Here is a 26223-nt window from a genome sequence, read left to right as displayed (position 1 = left end):
TGGTTACAGGATACGTGTATTTTCTTATCACCTGTAATATGCTTAGTAGTCTTTTGTTCCACAGTACATTTAACAATGAACATAGCCCTTAGAGACTGTACCTTTAAACAAATGAATATTGTGAGTTTTAGAAGGTGTAACCCTTTCTTTAACCAACAATCTCCTGATACTTAAGTACATTCTAAAAAAAAACCCATAAAACCCCCCAAAAAGAAATACATGTCTTAAATATTTCAAGTACAGATGAATCAACCTGCTCCACAATTAACTAAACTAAACCTAAGAGCACCTGGTGTTCAGACACTACACTTTGAGTTTTGAAAAACAAGCAAAACATTTGGCTTTTGAATATTGCTGGTAACAATGGTTCTATTTGATGTTGGGGACTGAAAAAGATTGGATGATAAAACAGGTGGGGGAGGTGAGTCTTTGTCTGGTTTGTTGGAGCCCTCTGGTTTTCCTCCTAGCGACAATCTGTGAAGTAACTCCCAGGGCGAGAATGTAAAAGACTTCACAGCAGGTAGAAGAAGAAAAACGAGTAAGGCAGGAAATGTAAAATATTTTAAAAAAATTATTATACAGAACTCCAATCGGCTGGTTATTGTATGAGGGATTTATGGTTTGTAAATGAATATACCATCAAGAAGTTATTTTGTAAAGTAAGTTTATTTTTTTAATGAAAATACAACAGTTTGGTTTGAGATGCATCACTAAACCAGTGTTGTTGATTCAGTCTGTTGATTTATAAAATTGCATTTGCTGTGTGTTTGAAGTTCAGCTGCTAACATGGGTTCTCTATCTATATGGAGATTGACTTTGGTCGTGTTTTATATTGTGGTTTTAATTCATGGATCATCAGCAGCTTATGGCAATGGCAAAACTCCTACAACTTCATCACCGGGTCAACCTTCTAATCCTGTACACACGTTTCCTGCACCCAAAAAAGAATATTTGCCAGTCTTTCAAATGAACTATCCTCGTATACAAATACCATTCGAAATAACGCTGTGGATTCTTTTAGCCTCCTTGGCGAAAATTGGTAAGTAGAACAACCAATCATCTACAGTTACCTAATAAGTATATTTTCAAAAGGATTCATGAATCTTATACTGGCAAATGTTGTATACAAAATCGGTTTAACATGCCATATATATATATATATATATATATATATATATATATATATATATATATATATATATATATATATATATATATATAAAAATTAATGTAGTACAATTTTATAAATATTACTTTTTCCAATTTGACATTTAACAGTAACAAAATAATAAGAAGGCATTTGCTTGGCACTTCTGTATTTGAATTGTATTTAAATCCCAAATGGTTGTTACATTTAAGAGGTGTTAATAAAACTGCACTGGGCTACATGAGAATAACAAGTTATAATACATTTTTGGATTGTCTTTTTAATTGTACTACTGTAAATGTAATTGATCAGGGGTTTCTTACCTGTATCGACCCCTCGCAGGCTTTAAACCGAAATTATCTGTTGAATGCAGTCAACTCTGTAGGCTCTACAGCTATGGCCAAACGTTTTGCATCACCTAGAATTTTAGGATTGAAACATATTAAAAATAAACTAAACAAACCTAATTTAGATATTTTAATTAACATCATGTATTCAAAGAAATTACAAAATGATACTATATCACAAGTCTACCAGAAGTGAAATGTCACATTTTGCAATTTCTGTCAGTTTTTTGTAAAGTATATGGAAAACTACAAAACGTTATGTAATTCAATGTAAACGTAACATTATTCAGCAGGTTTCATTTGACTCTTTGAAGCAAAATTAGTTAATTCTTGGGTGATGCAAAACTTTTGGCCATAGCTGTATAGCACGACATTACTGAAACTGAAACTTAAGTGTAGATTTAAAAAAATAAATAAATAAAAAAGGCTTCTATTAAGTCCGACCGTCTTGTATGACACGTGGGTTTGTGGAAAGAGGATGGGAATTCTTTAGCATTCCACAGGAGGGACTTTAACGGAAAAAAACTTTATCATCTTTATCGGGGCGGGATTCAAATTTGCAGTGCTACAAAACCAAAAAAATAGTACTTGACCTGTTTTTGCTTACAAGGGTAAACAATTAATGAAAGCTGTGAAAATGTAAACAGTAGCCAGCACTTTTTATCTCTCAGTTAGGAGCTTATGGAGGCTATTATTACTAAAACATATGACTACATTTTATGTTTTGTATTCTTCCACTGGGGGGAACAAAGCTAAACTAATTGCTTATTTTGTGTTCCCTTTGCAGGGTTTGTTGGAGAAGTGTAGGAATATTACTTATGTGCTTTGGTGATAAGGTCTCGTGCAATTAGACAAAGTTTACTAGCCTTTAACCAGCTAGATACTGTAGCATTTTCTAGACCATGAAATAAAGATTTACATTTTTTTATTTCTTGCAGGTTTCCATGTTTATCACAAAATAACAGTATGGGTACCAGAATGCTGCCTTCTAATTACCATTGGACTTATAGTTGGAGGGATTATGTATTCAGTGCATGAAGAGTCCCCTGCAGTACTGACCACAGATGTCTTCTTCCTGTATTTACTGCCACCTATTGTACTTGATGCTGGCTATTTTATGCCTACTCGTCTCTTCTTTGAGAACTGTGGCACAGTTCTTTGGTTTTCTGTTGTTGGAACACTGTGGAACTCCATCGGCATTGGAATCTCCCTCTTTGGGATCTGTCAAATTGAAGCTTTTGGGATTCAGGATATCAACCTGCAGGAAAATCTACTGTTTGGCACCATTATTTCAACAGTGGACCCTGTAGCAGTGCTAGCCGTGTTTGAAGAAATAAACATCAATGAGCAACTTTATATTGTGGTGTTCGGGGAGTCGCTCTACAATGATGCCATCACTGTGGTAAGTGTGGAGATGTGGTAAAGTGGTTTGTAGTGCACAGGTGTAGAGGTGATGCAGTGCTTAATAACTAAAACCACAGGGTTCAGTCCCAAAACAATAACAACAAACACACACTTTAAAACACCTACACGGTCACCAGTCCAAATGTGAATGCTCCGAGTGCAAGTGGTGTTGTGAATACACATTAATAGTGATTACAGTGGTGCAGTGCAGTCCGGGTTTGATGCTGGCTTAACAGTGACAGCTCCCGGATATTTAGCCGTCTACAATGACAAATAACAACAGTTAGTGAGACAGACAATACAACACTAAACACTCACAGTTTCTTTTACTCCTCTCGGTCAGTCTGTAACCATAACAGAGGAACAGATCGCTCAGCCACATCCCCTGATACACCTTCAGTCACACCCCCTTTGGTAGCGAGTGCAATCACGTCTCCTCCAATCCATGACTGACACATCGCTTACCGCAGTAAGGCTCTGACTTCTAGTATTGGGGCTTCGCTCCCTTTTTGGATGGCCGACTTCCGACTGACCCTGGCATGAACTGTCAAACCATCCAGTCCGGGGCACACTGTTCCTGTTATACCGTGCCCTCACAGATCGGGAGGGAGATTGTTGACTCGGATTCATTTGCTCTCTGTCACAGAAGAACATTAAAAAAATTAAGTTGGTAGGTAGGTTTTAAAGAGTACTTGCAGGACATTTTCTTTATATTCCATCCTAATAAACCCTCTTGCGTAAAAATCCATCTAAGCTTCCAACTTTACACTGTACAGGCAATGTAACCATCAAAAAGGCAAGACTGGGTGCCAGGGCAAGTTTCTTTAGCGTGGGTGACACCCACTTGATAAGCAACTTTGAGGTACAAGCCTGGGGGTTTTAAATATAATTTCCTACCTATTCTTTTTGTTTTCACAGCTCCATTTGTCATGATTTCTCATGTTCTTACCTTTGAAAAGTCTCTGAATCCAGGTACAACACAGTAGGGCAGAGCCTCTTTCTTGTTAGAATTTAACTCTTCCAGTGCCACCCTGCTGCAACATACTGTAGGGACAGATGAATACCTTCAGAAACAAATGGCGCAAGAGGTTTTTCTATGGTAATACCTACATAGCATTAGAAATGAAACTAATTAAATATTACGGTTGCTGTGGATATTATATTGAAATTAAATATCTTTATAGTATTAAACTTAAAGACTAATGCCCTTCTCCTAAGCAACTACCATAAACTGGCCTTCACTTGTACTCACTGGTACTCGCTTTTGGCACTTTCTGTCTAAGGACCTTGGCCTGGATTAAATGAAAATTATGGCACCGCTATAGCCATTATAAAGTATAGCTAAGGCAGCACCATAAAATGTTATTTACTTCAGGCCCAACCAGGTTCTCAGTTGCTCAGTTGAACACCCAAGTGACTTTTTTATAATTTAGGTGTTCAAGGCTGGAACAAGGTTTTGGACTGGTATAGATTGAAAGAGAAAGCAATAGCACATTTATAAACCCAAGAAATGTTTTGTTGAGTTACTAATTGCCATTGGTTGCAGATGGGCAGGAATGTGATGTTGTGGCAACATGTTTTTAAGAGTAGAGGAAGTTTTTGTTACTACAGCTAAAACTACAGTTGGAAATATGTAAACAAACTAACAAATGGTAAACAAACCAATAAACCTGGTCTACTTTTTTGTAAAATAGAGTCCTGAGAAAGCTAATTTATTATTCTTACTTTCATCTTGTAAAACCTTGTTCTTCAGACATATATGTGACATAAAATAATACATATATATACATATATATATGTATGAATAAATATATATATATATATATATATATATATGTATATATGTATATATATGTATGTATGTATGTATATATATATATATATATATATATATATATATATATATATATATATATTAAGGAGCTTATCTTAAGGATTCAATAGTTGTATACACCTACACAAGTTGGTTGTCAGCTTCAAGTTGCACTTCTGCTTAGGTGTGTGTCGTTCTAATATGCTTCTAACTGCCTTGTTTAATTACAAACATAATCAGGTTTCAGCAGTCAGCCTCTGCTGCTAAATATACTCAGAACTGATCAGACTTATTTCAGAAGTCCAACCATTGTTAGGTTTCACGTGACTGAAGGTGTATATTGCCTGAGGGAGTGACAACAGGGAGGCAATGCTTTGTCAAAATCAGTTCAGAGTAGCTTTAACATGGGCCTAATTGTAGGCACATATTATACAAACAATGACTGGAGTTGAGGCGTATAGTGGAAAATGATTGTTGCCAAGGAGGATATAGTGTCTGACAGGGGATTCTATTGCCTGATTGCCATATTACAAATGTAATATTAGTTGCACTAGGTCCACCTATGTCGTTTTAACCCCTTCAAAATAAGAAAAAATCACATCCTGGAATTCACTTGTACTTAATTCTTAACGACATTTTGGAGGGAAACAAAACACTTAACAAACACAGTTCTTACAAGTTTTAAACCCATGCTGTGTAAATAAAAACAAATGGACTGAAATGGTTGTCTTTTGTAACAAATATGTGTAGATGCTGTCAAACAGGTTTTTTCATTTTTAATAACATTTTGGACATTTGGGACATGTAATGTCAGCTGAATGTTTATTGGTGGAACAGTGCCCGTAAAGGTGAGGCTGACTGAAACCAGCCAGTTTCTGTGGGAAGGGTAGGATAAGTTTCAGACTATGATGGGTCGTGTTACAAAGCATTAGGAAACATTCCTCCTGAACATGAATACAGGGTGGTTTCAAAAACAGAGTGACCTGTTTCAAAGCTGCTGTGGAAAACACTCCACTGCAGAGCTATTAAACTTGATGCACCTATTGACGGGGAACACATTTCTGGTACTACAGTTGTAGTCAAAGGTTTACATAACCCAATGGAAATTTCTCGAAAACAAAGAATTTTAAGAAAAATCTTTTGTAGCAAAAGTTTTGCTTTTGTGGATGAGGAAAGAAAGTTACAAGAATTTGCATTTTTGCAAAATGCCAAAAATGCAAATTAAAAAAGTATTCATACCCTTTGATGCTATGATAGTATTATCTGCAAGGTGCTACAAATTTCAATATGATAATGTAGAAGCTAATTCTAGAAAAGTCTAGAAAATGCTGAATTGTAGGTGAACACTCTTATGAGAGTATAAAAGGGTTAGGCATAGGATGGTTGCTGTCATTACCAATAAGTCAATATGGGAAAAAGTAAAGAGCTATCTGAAGACCTTAGGCAGAAAATGATTTATTGTCATAAAGTTGGAGAAAGATACAAGAAGATTTTCAAGCATTTGAGTATCCCAATTTCAACTATAGTTTCTATTATCAAGAAGAACAAGACTCATGGTACTGTCACAACATGCTCTGGAAGAAAGCAGGTTCTTTCACCAAGAACAAGTAGAAGAGTTGTGAGGAAGGTTAAAAACAATCCGAGATTGTTCCATTTCAACCATAGGTTGAGTATTGCATGGTGAAGTTTGCAATGATTGCAGGCCAAGGAAAAAGCCACTCTTAGGAAAACGTCACAAAGACAATCGCTTAAATTTGCAAAACAGCATTGAGTGATGGATATGTTCTGGTCAAAGGTTTTGTGGCGTGATGAAAAAAAGAATCAAGCTATTTGGTCATGTTGAGAGAAAGTCTGGTGAGGCGTACAAAGAAAAGAACACCATACCTACTGCCAAGCATGGAGGTGGTAATATCCTTCTATGGGGCTGTGTGGCAGGATGACAGAGGTTTGAGGCTCAGAGACAGTGGAAGGGGCAAAATAATGATCTTTATTAAACAAAAATAATCAAATAAATAGGCACAAGGGCCCAAACAAAAGGTTTAAACAAAATACAGACATGTAGGCTGGGCATTCGCTTTCACTACAGTTTCTTTCTCAAAAAACTAAACAGCACAGCACAGTACACCAACAAACAAACTCACCCAAAAACCCCCCACACAAAGGGTTTCACCTGCATTTTATAGTCTGTGGCTGGAGCCCAATTAACTAATAATTAACAATTAAACACTTAAGGCTCCAGCCACATTCTCACATGTATTTTACAGGGAGGAATTTAACCCCCTCCCTGTTGATCCAAACCAAAACAAGAATCACAAAAACATAATGAAAACAGTAAAACTAACAACAATAACAAAACACAAATTTATAGGGGCGAGCTAGCACCCCATCACAGGCTGTTTTTCCTCTAATGTCACAGGACATTTAGTTCCAATACATGGTAAAATGTATTCCAAAGCACACATCAACATCCACTTCAGAATGGTTAAAGAAGAATAAAATCAAGGTTCTGGAATGGTCAAATCTAGTCAAATCCAATTGAGAATCTTTGGTATAAGTTGAAGAATGCTGTGCACAAGAGAAGTCCTCGGAATCTGAATGAACTGGAACAATTTTGCGTTGAAGAATGGTCAAAAATCACTAAAGAATCATGCCAAAAGCTCAGTGACAAATATCCAAATAATTTAAAAGAGGTTATTATTGCTAAAGGTGCCTCAACTAGCTATTAATTTCATTTTACTTGTCAGGGTATGAATACTCTTGAATTAGCATTTTTGGAGTTTTGCAAAATCTATTTCTTTTTCCCTCATCCACAAAAGCAAAACTTTTGCTACAAATGATTTTTCCTATAATTATTTGTTTTCAAGAAATTTCTAGAAATTTGCTGGGGTATGTGAACTTTTGACTACAACTGTATATTTCATTGCATTAATTGCCATATATTGGGCTTCATTTAAAGAAAAAGCAGAGTGCAGAAGCAGCAATTGGACAAAACCACACAAATCCTGTTTGTGTCCTTTAAATAAGTTTTAGCAATGCTGGTATCCCAGACTTCCAGTAAAATTTGATTTTTAACCTATAAACCCATTATTTTTCTGAACATTAGAAAGTTTGTGAACTTTGTGAAGGCCATTTGACCCATCAATGCTTCTCTGGTTCCTAGTAGCTGATTGACCTCAAAACTTTGTCAAGTCAGATTTTAAAGGATCCCAATGATTTTATTTGATTTATATATATATATTATCAAGATCTAGGAGGTATATCAGACTTTTAAACAATACTGAGTACACTGTCAGCATCAATAAAGTATTTCAATAAACATGTTTTTGTAATGAGCTTTGGTATGTCCTCAGACATGAAGTGAAATGCTGCTGCTGTTGTATTTTGATATATCTTGTTTTAATCCTTTAGACTGTAATTTACCATTTCAGGTAAACAGCAGTACATTAATTGTAGACACCAATGTGTATTAATATGCAGTAAGCAATTTTGTTTGTGTTTACTATGGGTGGCTCTCAGCAAGCAAGCAAGCCCTGAGTCTTAAGCGTGATTATTGTAGGGGAACAGTAATTTCAAATGTTCACACTGTACCACTGTGTATGAAACATACAGGTAGGCAGTTTTATTTTATATTTGTTTTAGTTTTCCTTTTCAGAAAACACCACATCAAGCTGTAGTATATTATCAAACACATAAGTTACACATTTTTATATCTACATATCTTAGTAAATGAACAATTAATGGTTATTATTTTTATTATTTATTTATTAGGCAGTTGCCTTTATCCAAGGCGACTTACAGGTGTTACAGGGCAGTACAGGGTTACAATGCAAGCTTAATATATAATATAATACAGTATAGTTTACTCCGCAGTAATATGTTTTTCTAGCCAATTAGTAGGCCTCTACAGCTAAAATATAGGGACCATTTTGCATTGGCGGAAGGACAGGATTCAATAAAACATTTATTTGAAGTTTAAAATCTAACATTTTTTTGGGGGGGGGAATATTTTAAGCCATTTTATAAGACCTATAACACACTTGAACGCATGGGTTCAGGTGGCCGGAAGCACTCGGCTTTGCCTCACAACACACACACCCTCTCATGTGTTACTGTTTACTTAACAAGCATAGGCGGCGCGTGAGTCTTTCATTTAGGGAGGCTATTCCATACTTTCCCCCTGCATTTATTGAACCCAACGATGTACAGTAAGATACACACACATTATATATATTATTACTCTGTTACTAGGGAGTCTGAATACTAAGTTTCATTCATTGTGTTGAGTTTGAAAAATAGTTGTACTGACGGACACAAATAAAACGGTGGTGCGTGAAAACAGACAGTATGCTACGAAAATATTTTGCCACAAGTTCTGTAAAATCAGATTCAGATCAAGCTGTTTGTATAGATAATAGCAATTCCAATAAATGTAGAAACTGCAAAGAGGATGTTCCAGGCAAGGGAATGAGCGAAAAGGATTCAGTTTTCGTCAGCTGCCTCCTGCAGCAGTATGGGGGGCTCAGATCAGCCGGAAGAATGGACGATAAACCAGTCAAGCATCGTCTCCTCGAATGACATTAAAATGCCAACTAAATCCTGTATCTGTACTACAGTGTTGATTTTGATATCCCAGCTGCCCTACATTATTGACATCACTTTAACAATGTCAGAATGTGGCATTTCAAATCCGTTAGGAATGCTTCTTACCCCAACAGCAATGCAAATTGACCAAGATAGGGACTTTTTAATGACCCTGATAATGACCTGTTGTAAATCTTACTAAAACTCTTTTCTTTCCTTGTAGGCGTTGTACAGTTTGTTCAAGTATATATCCCAGATGGACCAAGTGGACTCTATAGATATCTTCCTAGGTACTGCAGACTTCTTTGTGGTGGGGTTTGGAGGCATAATGTTTGGTCTCTTGTTTGGATTTGTGGCAGCATTTACAACACGGTTCACTGCAAACACCAGAGAACTTGAGCCTGTCTTCGTCTTCATGTACAGCTACCTGGCATACCTCCTTGCTGAACTGTTTTCACTCTCAAGCATCATGGCGTAAGTATACTGAAAATATTTATTCTGTACATTATATAGGTAGGTGTCCATAAGAATTGATACTTTGCTTTATGTGTCACTGTGACGAAGTGCCCGCCCCTGTGTGTATTTTGTGTGTTATGTGTTGTATGTTGCGTGTGTTAATGTTGGTGTATAGTCATTGGTACACGGGATATAAACGGGTCTGTGTTTCACGTGTATTTAAAAATGTAGATTTGTATTTAGGCACGAGGAGGGCACAAATCACTTCACGTGCTGGTTAAATGTAATATGTGAGCACGGGGTTGCACAGAATTAATTCACGTGCTGGGATTCAAGTGAATAATTAATTAGTAATTGAATCCCAGCACAACAGTATATAGATGCACATTTCTTTCACTCGGGGTTGGGTGTTCGGTGAGTGGAGAACGGGAGAGAGAGACGGAGAAAATAAAACAAAGTAAAGTAATTAGAAGTGTTTTCACTCACCGCGTTTGTTCGTCTGTCTGTTTAAGTGTAGTACGTTTTGTTTGTCTTTTTATTTTGGCGTATAGTGCCGTGTTTTGTGTTAAAAACTTTTATTTTCTGTGCTGTTTATTAAATGCTGAGCGAAACCATTCGCTCAGCTCCACCAAACCACACCTCTCTGTCTGTTTATTTCCTGCTTCTGGTCTGACGCCACCCACTCCGTCCGTCTTTGTGACAGTCACTTACATCTGTATGTTATGAACCTGGCATTCTCTGTATATTACCCCAAAAGAAATTCCATTTCAGTGTAATATGAAGGAAAAAAGTAAAAACTCTATATGCTGGTTTGTAGAACTAGAGAAGTTATATTTTTAAATCATAAGAAAGGTTACTTAGGATTATCATATATCAGATCTTAACCACCACAGTAGCTTTGGGTGAAGTTCCTGGTACATCTTTTTCTGTATAATATTGTTGTCTATTAGTTTGCCAAAAAAAAAACCTAGTGCACTTCTACAATTTGTACAATTACAAAATTCAATTGCACTAATTAACCATATAATCTGATTCTTTTCAGCATTGTAACATGTGCCTTGACAATGAAGTACTATGTTGAAGAAAATGTTTCTCAGAGGTCCTGCACCACCATTCGGCACTTTCTGAAGATGTGGAGCAGTGTCAGTGAGACTCTCATCTTCTTTTTCCTTGGAGTTACAACAGTGACCAGCAAGCATGAGTGGAACTGGGCCTACATTGGTTTTACCTTAATCTTCTGCATTGTGTGGCGGGGGTTAGGTAAGGGACACCTACAATAATTAAGGCAACATTCTTTGTTGTTTTATATTTTAGGTTCTGTTATTGTTTTTATTTTGTTTTACTTTTTTAGTTTGTTTGGTTTTCATTTTGTAACTATAAAGCATACTTGGACAGGTATCATTTATTTTTATGAAAATGTAAAATAAAGAAAAATCTTTTGATGGAACCTTTTTTGTGGTTATATACTTTGCTAAGAGTTACATTTTTAACACCCTTGTTTTTTTGTTTTTTTTTCTCAGGAGTGCTTGTCCTTGCTCAGATCATTAACAATTTCCGTACCATCCCCTTCACTTTCAAGGACCAGTTTAGTATGGCCTATGGTGGGCTACGAGGAGCCATCTGCTTCAGTCTAGCTTTCCTGTTGCCTGATACTTTCCCCAGAAGGAATTTATTCACTACTGCAGCCGTAGCTGTTATTATATTCACAGTCTTCATTCAGGTGAACAGAGGATTCCCTTGTTATGTGTTTCTTTCAAAAAAGCAATAATTCCAATATGAAATATAATCAGTAAATGGATTTGAATGCATTTTTAAGAATTGTACATATTTGTAAGCTTTTTTTAACAATTTCAACTATATGATCTCCACCTGCTATAGTATACCTTTTACTGTATTGTACTGTATACCATGCCCCAGTATATAGAAAAGGTTAAACCACAGCCTCACAAACTATGGGTAGCTAATTAGCATTCAATGTGAATTACCTAAAACACAAACCAAAATAACAATATAGAGAGATAAACCATTTGAGACGAGTTGTGGTACTGGAAAAGTCATATTCATGTTGAGATACCTCTGTTCAATGGAATCCTTCCTTGTAGACCACAGCAGCAATGTGTAGACTGTTAATATAAAAATGGCATTTGAGAACAACATAACCAATTGTATAAAACCTTTCATGAAGACATTCCAAAGTTCTTTATGATACTTTGGTTAAAAGGACATTTTAAAGAGACATCATTCTTTTTTGTGTCCCTTTTTCTTTCTGTTTTATATATAATTATATAGGGGATAACAATTCGACCCTTGATAGACTATCTGAATGTCAGGAGGACAAATAGAAAGCTGATGACGATCAATGTGGAGATTCATAGTCGGGTAAGCATTTGCAAAATCTCTTATGTCCCCTATGACATTCTGTCATAACTTCAAATTAAATAATTTTTTTTTAACAAATTTTGCAAATCAAAATATAACTTCTTCAGTTGTACTTTAAATGTGCGAGTGGCACATTATTATTTGTTTATTTAGCAGACGCCTTTATCCAAGGCGACTTACAGAGACTCAGGTGTGTGAACTATGCATTAGCTGCAGAGTCACTTACAATTACATCTCACCTGAAAGACGGAGCACAAGGAGGTTAAGTGACTTGCTCAGGGTCACACAATGAGTCAGTGGCTGAGGTGGGATTTGAACCGGGGACCTCCTGGTTACAAGCCCATTTCTTTAACCACTGGACCACACAGCCTCCAGTTGCAGTTGCAGTTGCAGTTGCAGCCTCCAGTGGCACATGCAGTTGATTTGCAGACAAATCATAAAATTGTATGACATTAGACCAGATTTAAAAGGACATTTTCTGAAAGGAAAATATAATTAACAAGGAACTCCATTATTATTATACAGTCTCAAATAGTAGTTTTTTTTCATTTACTTTTTTTATTTTTTATTTGGCAAAAACATTATTACAGAAAGACTTTGGTTAATTCTATCCTTCGTTTGCCTAACTTCTGCATTTTGGCCGCATTAAAAGTGTATTACTGAAACAAACAGGAGTAATGCAAATAGTAGCCTAAAAGCTTCTAAATTGTTGGTATTGATTCTTTAAAACAAGTGTATTAAATGTATTTACTGTTAAGCTTCAAATAACATATCTGCTCAGGGACAGTTCCATTAATCACTTTATTTATTTCATTTTGTGCAGGCCATGGAACATACAATTGCTGGAATTGAAGATCTCTGTGGACAGTGGAGTCACTACTACTGGAAAGACAAGTACGGTTTTAATAATACTTTCTACTACAAGAAAAAAACATGCTGTGTATTGATATCTCAGTGGTCAACACAATTACGTTACATAACACATACCTAAACCTAATATACTCAGGGCCTGTATTCAAAGCAGCCAATAAAAATTATATTGCTATGGGGTTATCACTAGACAACAAAGAGCTGGCTACATGTACAGGGTTTTTTAAGCAAGCTTGCATAGCAGATTATAAAAACAAAAAAATACAAATTACTGTGCAGTTTGCCCTTGGGCCCTTTGCAGGGCTGCTAATACATTACTTGAACTAAACTGAAATAGACTGATTTTCAAAATAAGAACTAGGTTGCTAAAGATTAAAAAAAAAAATATTAGACCCCTGATAGTGGATTATTATGGACACAAATATTGCTGGTTCACTGCTATTTTAAAATATACTAAAACCAATTTGGTGACTGGTATATCAGGGTTTGAAATCTATTTTGCAACCTAGTTCTTCATTTGCCACCTTTTTAAGGACACCTTTTGAAGAAGCATAACATTTCAGATTTTTTTTAGAATAGCTATTGTTTAAAGTATCATTACAGATATTCAGTGAAAATAAAGTCTGGTTGCAGTGCTTGCCAAACTTTGACTCAATCATCTTTTAAGTGGGGACCTGCCTTACTTTGCATTTTTTACTGTTGTTATTAATATGAGGTTTCTTTTTAAATTAATCCACAGGTTTAAAAAAATTAATGACAGGTTTCTAAGGAAGGTTCTAATCAAGGACAACAGGCCCCAATCAAGCATTGTCTCCTTATACAAGAAGCTTGAATTACAAAATGCACTTGTGTTGTTGGATTCAAATGGTGGAATCAGTGGTGCTCCATCATTGACTTCCCTACAGTAAGTAGAACTGTTTCAATGTAAAACGACAAGTTAGTTTATGGCCTCGGTATGCCAGAAAAAAATGTCGGCACAGACAGAAAAATCTTGCAATCGGCTTTTAAAACACGTGTAGAAGCTAAGGGCCATTGATTTGTTCTCAATTGGAAATGTCAGACAGGACAGATTTTCTCATTTTGAATAAATGGATTATTGAATACAGTACTTGCCGATAAATATTTAAGAAAATAATGAGTGTAAGTACACCCTTTGTAACCAATGTTTTTGTTTCTAACCCTGCAGGGAGCAGAAACCTACAAAACGTGAAACATTCCTACCGGAGGAAGTTTGGAGCATGCAAGAGTTATTGTCCAAAAATATGTATAAAATACGTGAGCGGGTAAGTTGAATAAATACTTATATAATATAATTCTTTATTTACATTTTTTAATGGCTAGTGTTGAGACCTAACCAGTACAATAAGTAAGAAATAATCCATGACAGGGTGTGCGTAAGACAATTCTTACTGCACGCCGCTGTGGGTTATTTTGCTTATAAAATGGCTACAGTTTTTTTGAAAAAAATTACACAAACTAGCTTTTTTAAGGAAAAAACTAGAAATGTATTATGTATCCTTCCACTGAAAAAACTAGTCCCTGAATACGTATATTTTGTAATTTTATTTGCCATAAACATTACATTGAATATTCCCATTTATGGTAAAGTTTTCGAGATAAAATGACATTTGGAAATTGAAAGCAGACTGATTTCCCACATCTGAGGGAGGATTCACAGAACAGCTAAACACTGCACTGGTGCTTGACATCAAGGGAGGAGCTTCTGAGTGTTTGTGTGTGTGTATGTAGGAAATGATCCTACTCAGGTTTTGCGGTGTTCAAGAGAAGCTGACCAATAATTTCAGAGGCTGTTTTCACATCGATGGCCGGTAACCTAGATTGTAAAACAGCATTAGATGATATGTGGACTAAACGACTTCCATGTCAGTTTGCGCAGTGCCGCAGTCCTTCCCGTCCACGACGAGCACAATAGAATTCTATGCCGAACCCGACCTTGTTTGAAAGCCCAACGGTTGTGTCAGAAGAGAGCCGGAGAGATTTTAATTTTGTTTAAAATATGTTTCTGAAATTGGAGGGTAGTGGTGAGCTGTATCTGTTGTGTCTAATTTAAACACCACATACTCACTAGTCCTTTTTATAAGGCGATATTTAGTTTAATAAGTAGATGCCGCTGCTGCATATATATTACATGCTGAGTGAGACTTGTGTGGTGATTTCTCAGATGGCTTTTGAATAAAGTGTTACTGCTACTGCTTACCTCAGTTTTCTTTGTTCTGTTGTCTGACTAAATGCCACAGTATATTTGCAATTTTTTCTGTAATTCTTAGTGACAGATGAAAAAAACATTGTTTGTTGGGTGATTTAAATACTGTTTCAGTTGTATGTTGACATTTTTACCTACAGAAACACTATTTAAATATTTGTTACTATTAAGGTGTAGTAATATTAATAGATCAGGTAAGTAAGTTGGTCTATGATGTCATAGCCGTGCGGTAAGCCATTTCTTACTGCACGGTCATGTGTTCTTGTTAAGCCAATCACAGCACTTAATTTATCCAAGCCATTTTATAACCATACATTCATACTCAGGGCCGGATTAACACCCAGGTAAACTAGGCATGTGCCTAGGGCCTGAACTCAAGGGGGGCCCCAAAAAGATTATGTGTTTTTTTTTTTTTTTTTGTTTTTTTTTTACATATACAGATTTGACTGGAAAAACTTAACTCACTGATATTCAAACCGAGGCATGTATCTCAAAATTAAATTGTTCTGACAGGTGTTATGCAGTTTTCTGTAATATTACCCCATAGAATTATGTATCCCCACATGATTCCATGCCTCTGTGGATGCAGTTTTTCAAAGATCCCTAGATGTGCACGCACAGTATTTCTGTGCCTGAGCCCCGCTGTGCTCTCAAGCACTGCCATTGAGTCATGCTGCAGCTTGCAACAAATATTGTAAACAAGACAAAACTAATTCTGTGGCAAAATAAGATAGCACATTTAACACCACTGATTTTCTAGATATACAGTACTTTCAGCATCCTGCACTGCTCAATACACGAAACCCTTAATTAAAGTAACCTTATACAACTTTTATTTTCTTTTAAAACACATTTTCATTGTATTACATGTAAATACTGTTCAGAAACATCAAGTGTTCACGTCCATTGGTCTTTGAAAAAATGCAGCTGTGTTGGCGGGGAATCATCAAGGGTACAGAATTCTATAGGGTACAGACATCTACCGTATGTAACACCTAAACTTACTTGTATGCCAACATACGTGATTTCTCTGCTCTTGAGAAAAGGGCATTTTCTCTAATGAAGCAAGTAGTCCAGCAGATTGGTACAGATTTTTGAAAGAAATGTGGGTTTTATGCTAAAAGCACCAAATTTTACACATGTATAGAGTTTCACCTACTTATCAATATTAGATATGGACCCAACTGACATTTTTCAAAATGCCCACCATTTTCAAGATGGCTGCCATGCATGCTCAAAATTCAGACTTTTACTGATGTTTAGTTTGTAAATCACATATTGATCACTTTTTTTGGTTATAAAGCATACAATTAGTATAACATATGCTGTTAATCACTCTGATACATGATTTAAAAACATTGTGATCATAACTAATCTTTGAGCCCAAAGGCTTTTTTACATACACATGCACAAGGAGGGGGCTTAAGGTGCCTGGAATTACAGGACACAGTATTACTTGCAAAGCTTAGTGCTGGATAACTTATATCACAAGATGCAGTTTACCACTGAAAGTGTCTGATTTACACTGCAAAACAAAGCAGAAAGAACACATATTGTTAAAAATATAGACAGCAAGGACAAAAAGTTTCAAGGCATTGCACTAGCTGAACTGGTTACGTACATAGAGGAAACCCGTGTAGACTCAGATGTGCTCCCAGTTTAAGATGGTAGACCTTACCAAAATGTACACTTCTCGTCTGGAGCAGCTTGGAGCAGATACTTCTGGTCGTGTTCATGCCACAGATCTAAAAAATAGAATTCTGGCCAACTTTCCCCTACATGCAGGCTCACAAGGTGGGACGAAATGTTTTACTTATGTTCAATGAAGACATTGAACTTGCACTCCAGAAAGCATTTGAGTTTGACTTTGATGATTAAGCCATGATTATTGCAAAAGCAGCTAAAATTGTCTGGAGAGACATTTTTAATACAAAGTCTGTTTTCAGTGGAACATTTGAAAATAACTGTCAACAGGACACAGTTCCTCAGTCACTTACAACATTAGTTGGCATGATATTGGGTGATCCAAATATCCAAACTCAGTCCAGTAATTTGATTGAAGCCCAGGCTACACTTAGCATTTCACAGCTGCTGCAATTTAATGCTATACATCGTCGACGTGATGGATCAATAGCTTCTTACCACTCAACAGATCGAGAGCCACCACTTCCAATTTACTTGGGCCTGCTAATGCATGCAGAGACAAGGAAAGGTGGCCTTGTGTAAAAGCTCCACGATCTTGGATTGTCAGTCTCCTATGACAGGGTACTGTCTCTGTCAACTGAAATGGGAAATAGTATATGTGCTCGCTTTGAATTAGAAAAGGTTGTGTGTCCATCAAAACTTTGTTGTGGCATCTTTACCACTGCTGCTGTGGACAACATTGACCATAACCCCAGCTCTACCACAGCCCAAGGTGCCCTGCATGGGACAGGGATATCTTTGTTCCAACCCCCCAGTACAAACTTCAGTGGAAAGGATTGTGGTGCGGTTGTCCTTGATAGCACAACTTCCAACAGGAAGAGCATAGTTCAACTACCAGAGCAAATACACCAGTGAGCCTCCTGTAGTTCTCCCCAAAAAAGAGCCTGCAGTTCCCTCAGTGCAAGGTCCTCTGGTCAGTGACTGCCAATACAGGTAAGACCCATGTCACATTACATAAATATATGTACATACCATTCTAATCAAAGTAGTTTATGCTGTTGAAATAATGTGCATATGTGCATGCTTTGTAATTTTGTAGAGAAAAATGTGGTTTGTGTGGATTGCACGCTGGCTACCAGTTCACATTTGTGACATGATGAGACTGACCAATAAGCACCCAGCTGGAAAGCAAAATTTGAGAGGCAACTTTGTTGTGCACAAAATTCAAAACGCTTTCTCCTCCATTCCTACTGACCAAGCCCACGAGCAAAATAACAAATGTGTTAAAGGAGATGTTAGAGCAGTCGGCCTCACTGAAAACACATCTCAGCTGCTACATTGGATGGTGTCTGGTCCAGAGATGGCCAGATTTATCAATGAGTTTTAGTCATCCCAAAAGCTCATCAAATGCAAGCAGAGCAAAGGGCCAGACATTCGCAAGTGAAAGGAGTCCAGGTCACATTCAGGAAGCAAGTGAAAGCTTTGTGTGACACAGTTGAAGAAATTGGCAACCCATTTATGGAACACAGTGAAGACCTATTGGTGTTGGACACACATGACATAGTAGATTGTCATGTGGCAGAAACTGTTCAACACATTAAGAAAATGGGCTAGGAACAGTATAAGAGCTTTGTGGATGAGTGACTTGACAAGAGAACCAAGTCTCTCTTTGTTCCAAGAAAAAAAATTTCGTCATGAAAACAAAACTTTTCCACCTTCACTGTCACAGTTTGAAAAACTATGCTCTAGATGCAAGTCGGACTGCCTAGAAAAGCAGTCTCCTGCTCCAACAGAGGCACCCATTGTTGATGTTCTGCTTCTTGATGGTGCTGCCATTATTAACATGCTGAACCCTGGTGCCTCCAAGACATTTCAGAAATATGCCCAAAAGGTCTTCCTGCCATATGTAAAAAAACAACTACAACATGTGAGCAGAGTAGACATTATCTGGGATGAATATGTACCTAACAGCCTCAAAGCTATGACACGCAGCAAACGAGGTAAAGGTATGCAGAGGCATGTCCAACCTAATAACAGACTACCAGGCAATTGGGAATCATTCCTCAGAGTTCATGAGAAAAAATCTGAGCTCCTCAACTATCTGGCTGAGCAAACAGTCACAACTGAATGTGAACAACAGCAGCAGGTGATTTCAAGTAAAGGACAAGAGGTGCTCTGCAGCAAATCAAGGGATGATACAAGTGACCTATCACCATGCAGTCATGAAGAAGCTGACACCAGATTCCTCCTTCATGTGGCTGATGCTGACAAGCAAGGCTATACAAAAGTGATGGTGCGCACAGCTGACACAGATGTATTGGTGTTAGCCATTGCAATGGTCCAGCAGATTAACCTGATTGAACTGTGGATTGCATTTGGAGTTGGTAAGCACTTCAGGTACCTCCCTGTACATGTCATTTCCCAATCATTGAGCCCAGAGAAAGCAATATCTCTACTTGCATTTCATGCCTTCACTGGGTGTGACCAGACATCTGCATGGGAAACATTGAATTTGTTGGAAGATGTTACACCAGCTTTTGAAGCTCTGAGCAATTTCTCCAGGCAAGATACCATAAAGGAAGTGATGCCTTTGCTAGAAAGGTATGTCATAGTTATGTATTACAGAGGAAGCACATGCACAAGTGTAAATGAGGCTCGGAAAGAGCTCTTTACAAACAAAGGCAGGACAATTGATGCAATTCCTCCAACTGCTGCAGTTTTACTTCAGCACACTAAAAAAGCTGCATACCAGGCTGGACACTGTTGGGGACAGAAATTGGTGCCTTCTCATATGCTTTGCCCAGATGAACGGAGGTGGATGAGAGGACCAACACAGATGTCGGAGCCTTTTTGGACTACACTTCCACAAGCATCCTAATCCTGCCTCGAACTTTTAAAGTGTGGATGCAAAGTGGATAAGGGATGTAGTGGGCCCTGCAAATGTATGAGAACACAGGTGTTGTGTACAGCACTGTGCAAATGTAGAGGACATTGTGAACGTGAATAAGCATTGAAAGAACAAAACAAAATTCAAAATTCTAGAATTACATTTGAAATATTGTACATAAAGACAAACTCTGTTCCTGAATAAAAAACATTGTTTATCAATCAGTCACAATGGTCAGTCAAGCACATGAATTATGTTAAAAAGCAAGGGGTAAAAGCCAAAGAGGCTAATTACCATCGGGTCGCATGTGAGATTTTGAGATTTTCAAGAGTCAAAGTGGAAGAAAGATACACTGTAGCTTTTTATTTACTCTCTGTGTAATTCTAGAGCAATAATTATATGAAATATGGAGAGTGCTCACTAATTATTGACCATAATCATTATTTTTCAGATCTGCGGCAACCATCTATTAACCATTTAAAAATATATTCATATATGTTAATATCAGATTTTAATCAGTAGTTCATTGCCTACCTATGTGCAAATTTTAACCAAAAACAGTGATCAATATATAATTTACAAACCAAATGTCTGTAAAAGTCTGAATCTTAAAAAACAAATAGCGGCCATCGTGAAAATAGTGGCCATTTTGAAAAATTTCAATTTGGTCCATATCTAATATTGATAAGTAGGTAAAACTATACATGTGCAAAATTTGGGGCTTTTAGCCTAAAACCTACAATTTTTCACCATTCTGCTGGACTAAAAACCCCACCTGATCAACAAAAAAAACAGGAAACTTTTATGAATTTGCGTACAGTAAACTGTAACGTATTTGACTACACAACAATGTACAGGCATGTTTGTTTTTTACTATTTATTTTCGTGGACTATTGTGGAGCTACCGTTAGTGAAAAAAAAGTTTGAGCATCCTTCATATTACCTTTTTCAACTTCATATGGTGTTCCTTTTTTGTTTGAACTGTTGCCTTTTTATTCAGTAAATCAGGAAAAGTCGTATTTAGCATACTCCCTACAGTTTAATTTTGTGTCAGATTCATTCAGTTGTTCATAATAACTTCAAACTGAGTTTTTGTAAAAGGGTGGAGGGCTATAATGTATATAGAGGTGTGTGAATGTGTATACGTATGTTTGTATGTATGTGTGTGTGTGTGGCTGTTTGTTCAGGCGTAGGGGGCCTGCAAGTGTATGCTTGTCTAGGTCATGGGTTAATCCGGCCTTGTTCAAACTACTTTACATTCTTTAATGTGTTTGGCTATGCTGTAAAAATCTTGTGGATCAATTTATGGTGAGTATGTATTTATGTAACATTCAAGTGCTGTTGTATAATAAAGGCCTTACAACAACACAACATTACCGTTAATCTCATAAAGATTTCAGGTGGCTAGTTTTGGAGCCAATAAAAAATAAAAACATTTAACTAATTCAATTTTTCACTGTCTTATCTTGGACATCCGTTTCAAGTCATGCTAGAAGTGACACTGTTCTCATGTTTGGTTTCAAACTGTTCTTCAGTAATTGAAGCCAGGCATGGCTTTATTAGTTTGTTGATGGATGAAACAATTCATAACTCAGACAGAATATTTGTGAGTGGTTACTTTCTTGATATCACAGTCGGACTGATGATGGAGCTGTCTAATTCCATTAATACAGATTAAAACGTGGATCTGAGATTTCCTTTAACCTGATTTGTCAATACGGGGTCCTTAATATCTGGTAAAGGACCTTGAAAGTTATTGTTCAAACTATGTTTAATTTCTGATCCAAATCGATCTGCTGGAAAATACATAAATACAGTATTCTTATTTTACCTTTTTTCTGCTTGATGAAAGAAAATCTCTGTTCTAGTACATAACATGCCTTCTGAATGTTGTCTGTCAATGTAGACCAAGTCTGCTTCCAAGCTGTCCTATACATTCAAGCTATCTATTTAAATTTAGTATAGCAAATAAAGTTTGTCAGTGGCAATACAGTAACCAATAGCAACTAGTTTCCGGTTTGAATGAGTTGAATAAATCAAACTTCTTTCAGCAGCTTCATTTCAGCATATCACAGTAACAACACAGGACGGTGCTCTTTTCTTTAACAAAGTCAGGAAGGAGGCTTTGAATAAACTTTAAAACACACTGTGAACAAGTTACTAATCAGCATTGACATGTGTAAACTACTAGACAGTTACTATTTGCAGTTGTACAACTGGTAGCAAATTTGTGGCAATGTTTTCCATATTTAGTTGCTGAATAAAGTTGTCTAAGTGTATATTAGATCCAGCTAAAGAATAAACAACAGCTACAAAAACAGCTAGACAAAAAACCTGAAGTGTCCACTACACTGTGTCACCAGCTTACACACTGAGGGGGAGGACACTGGTCACAGATAACATATGAAATGGGCATCTAAAATATATAAGATATTAGCAATTACATTTTTTTTATGATACTTTTAAATTATCCACAACAGTACTTCATGAAAATCCTGCTCAACTCCCCAAGCTCTGCTCTGGTTCTCCCTACTTGCATTCAGTGTTTTAGTAGCTTTAAAACATGACATGAACCAAGATGAGTCAGACTGGGTCAGCCCATTGAAACTCACTATCAGAGGTGAGGTGTGTCTGGCAGTCTTGTCATAAAAAATAAATGCAAATACATATTAATATATAGCTTCTCACTTTCTTGACTGTTTTCTTGTTACAACTTTTTTTTACAAAAAAATAGCTTTGTTTAATCACATGTTGTTTAAGTTATCACTTATTCTAGTGTTTAACACTTTTGTAAATGTTGTCAATTTTTTCAGACGTTAACATACACCAGACATTCCCTGCCTAATGAAACCCGGACAAAGGAGATCCTCTTGCGCAGACACTCTACCATAAGGAAGAGTATGAGGAAGGCTGGCACGTGGCAGACACCTGTAAGTATTTATAACGGGATTGGGAGTTTTTCTCATTTCTGAAAAAAATAAAACCTAATGAAACTTTAGAATAAAAACTTAACAACCCTCAATGTACTGAAAATGATGTTTTTGGTTTCGTGGAGATTCCACAGGGAGCGACACATTGGTGCTGGTGATTCTGGGGATAGGCATTCACAGTCACACCTCAGTCATTACCTGCCATTTCAATCCTTCTGTGATGTGCCATACCAATTTCATTCCAAGACCTGGTTTTGAACCAAGGCCTCCAGGGGTTTCAAGGATCTAGTTCTGGAATTTGCCTGCTGTACCCCATGTTTTCTGTTTGATTAAGCAAGCCTTTCAAATTTGTCAATAATTTAAAACAATCAATCCATGAGGTCAAACACCGGTCGGTCATCTTATCACTTTCCTCTTGGACAGTGATAAAAATATTAGCTGAAACATTTGTCTACTTACAGTACAAAAAACACAATTGTGACTTCCTCTCTGGCTCAGTAGCAACATTCACCTCTGTACACCTGTGTGATATAAGTTGCAACACACCTATATAGCATGCACTTGTTTGTATGGCAAAGTGAGGAGGGAAGGTTTCATACTAAGGTCTTGTATTTTTCCATTCAGGCTGCTGCCAAGTACTATTCCCTTCCTCCTACTGTCCAAAACCTTCAACCGAGACTGAGATTAAGAAAATACAGTTTGACAGGTAAAGTATCTTCCTAAGTCATTGCTTTAAAAAACTGGCAAAGATCCTGTTTATATTCTTGGAGAATCTTTTGTTCAACAACAATTACTTTAGGAAACTAAAGACCCAACCCCTCTGTGGCAGAATACTGTAGTGTTTTGTGGTGTTTTAATGGTGGTTGTGAAGTGAAGTAGGATTACATGCTGTATATTTTTATTTTGTGTATCCTTCTGTGCACTCCACCTTATCAGAAAGCAAACCAGGTTATTTATATTTCTAAAAGGAAACACGTCCAGCTATGGACAAAAGTTTTGCATCACCCTATAGAATGAACTTTTGCTTCATAAAGTCGAATGAAACATGCTGAATAATGTTACGTTAACATATTGAATTATATACAGCTTTGTAGTTTTCCATATACTTAATGAAAAACTGACATTGTTTTTTTGACATTTTGTAATCTAACTAATTAATGTACAACTCTTATGTCTTCCGGTAGACTTTTGGGATATCATTTTGTAATTTCTTTGATTACATAATGTTAAATAAAAGATCTAAATTATGTTCATTTTTTTTTTTTTAATTATGTCCTAAAGTTCTAGGTAATGCAAAACATTTGGCCACAGCAGCACATTATAGAGCTCATATTTTCAACGTAGTCTTATTAGGTATCAGATTCTTTTAATATGGAGGTTTAAAAACAAAACTGTAGGGGTACTTCTCGAACAGTAGTGTAGCTTAGCAAAATATATATTCAATTTCTAAACACATATTCACAATGAAGTAATGAAAAGGCCTTACAAATCTACTTCCTTCGGAGATATAGAAAAGTACATTTATTGGTTTGTAGTTCAGCATCATTTAACACTATTATTTTGTCATACAGTATTTATTTACTATTCAATTGGATCTAAAGTCTGTTTTAGTTTACATATAGTGCTGTGTAAATACTGCATTGCATATAAAGAGCACTATTTACACAACACATTGTTTTGAGTGCTTAACTTGAGCCGGTATAAATACTTGGTCTTTATTAGTACTGATGTAAAAGCAAAATAATGCATTGGCATAAGAATAAAATAGTGATCTAGTGCCATCTGTCTGGTTGTGAATGTGGTGCACATTGGTGCACTCCGTTATAAACAGGTAAATATTTCTTTTTTTCTTTTTTAACACCTCTTCTGATGGCCCCGAAACAAATATTTAATTATAATGATATTCTGCCATTTGGATAGTAAATTGGATAGTACATTGTGGAAATAATTAAAACTGTTAATAAACCAATACTTAATATGTAGCTTGAACTGTTGACTTCTTGTACATTTGGTTTATCAAGTGCAATAAATAAACGTGTCATTATTTTCTCTCTTTCCCTCTAGGTGATGATGATGGTGATGATGATATCGCATCTGAAATTAATTTTCCCCCTGCAAGACCACGTCTTCAACTAAGGGCCAAGGAGCCACGAAGGGCTTTGCAGCCACCAAGAAACAAGCTAGAAACGGTGAATGAAGTTCGAACAGATAGCAGAAGGACCCCAATGGTTGATTATGAGAATCGTGGAGGCAGTGCAATGAGTGAAAACAGCAAAGGACGAGGAACAGGGACAAAGAGAGCACTAACGCCAATGCGGCAGTTTGGGTTATTCAATGAGCAAGGCTTAAAAAACAAAGAGAAAGAAGACCAGATGGAGATGGAGGAGTTTAGGTATACACCAGCAGCCAATAGGAGGGAAGAGGCCAGGGAAGAGGCTAGTGACTCTGAAACTACCCACCCTCTTCTGAACAGGCCCATGCATCAATATAAACCTTGACTTTATAGAATTGGCTTGGAGGCCTTTTTTTTAGAACATTACATTTTACAGCTGGAATGTTAGTTTATATAATAATAATAATAATACTGTAAGCTGTAGATATAATATGAACACTTGTTCAAATGATACCTTAACCCTTGTAGAACAATCAGCTGGTTATGCATTTTCTGTACGAGGATGGATGGTACTGTACCTCCAGGACAGGCATGATGCATGGTGGGAAAGCTCACATTTCCACTGCTTGTGCTATTGCTCTTCTGTGAATAAACAGAAATACATTTCAAGAATCACAGTACAAGTATGAATAGAATTAAGAGCAAAATAAAATACAATGTTCTAGCAAGTACAAGTATATGACAAAATACAATTCAGTAACGAATACAAAATACTACAGATTAAATAACACTGGTGACAGATTACAGTACTCTAAAGTACAGGATTAAATGCAGTAAAATAGGGAGCACATAAGAGCAAGTAAAGCACATTAAGCAAGAGTGATAGTGTCCAGAGGGGAGGAGTTTCTACAGGTGCTGTCTGAAGAGGTGAGTCTTGAGAAGGCGCCGGAAGGTGGTCAGGGACTGGGCAGTCCTGACATCTGTAGGAAGGTCATTCCACCACTGCGGGGCGAGGGTGGGAAAGGAGCGGGCTCTGGATGCAGGGGAGCGTAGAGGAGGTTTATGTGATTATTATAATATTGACAATATATTAAATTACATTTTTAATGTGTATTTTGACCTTATAGGCCAATTTCCCATCTAAACATCTCCAGTCCTTTCCCCCCTCTCGTCTATGGAGAGGCTTGGTTACTGTAGAAATACCTGGATATGAAACTAACCTTATAAAACGAAGCTAGCTTCTTCTCTCTTGAATGCAGTCTGTAGAAGTAACTGCTTTCAAAATAACACAACCCACTGTTCCTCCACTGAAAGACCCTGCTGCATTACCGATTCACAAGCATGTTTTCAATCTTGGGTGCGTACACTGCATACAGAAATGGGATTAAAAGTAGAAATCTCTGTATGTTAGAAATTAGAAAGACAAAA

General features: G+C 36.8%; 1 protein-coding gene across 2 annotated transcripts; it reads left to right on the top strand.

Annotated features, from left to right (window-relative positions):
* The first annotated feature begins 500 nt into the window (after nt 1-500).
* Nucleotides 501-25467, top strand: slc9a2 (solute carrier family 9 member 2). Of its 2 annotated transcripts, none has more exons than XM_034011270.3 (12): nt 501-659; nt 2433-2896; nt 9516-9766; nt 10791-11008; nt 11269-11468; nt 12038-12127; nt 12951-13021; nt 13737-13901; nt 14184-14280; nt 22566-22682; nt 23307-23388; nt 24747-25467. In XM_034011270.3, the coding sequence occupies exons 2-12, from the start codon at nt 2516-2518 to the stop codon at nt 25178-25180; spliced, it is 2106 nt and encodes a 701-aa protein (XP_033867161.2). In that variant the 5' UTR covers nt 501-659; nt 2433-2515; the 3' UTR covers nt 25181-25467. The 2 variants fall into 2 exon arrangements, with proteins under 2 accessions (XP_033867161.2, XP_033867160.2); XM_034011269.3 differs by having other exon boundaries at nt 501-1039.
* The last annotated feature ends 756 nt before the right edge of the window (nt 25468-26223 follow it).

The sequence above is a fragment of the Acipenser ruthenus genome, chromosome 8, assembly GCF_902713425.1.
Source record: "Acipenser ruthenus chromosome 8, fAciRut3.2 maternal haplotype, whole genome shotgun sequence".
Classification (NCBI taxonomy): Eukaryota; Metazoa; Chordata; class Actinopteri; order Acipenseriformes; family Acipenseridae; genus Acipenser; species Acipenser ruthenus.
This window is presented reverse-complemented; position numbering and strand designations above follow the sequence as displayed.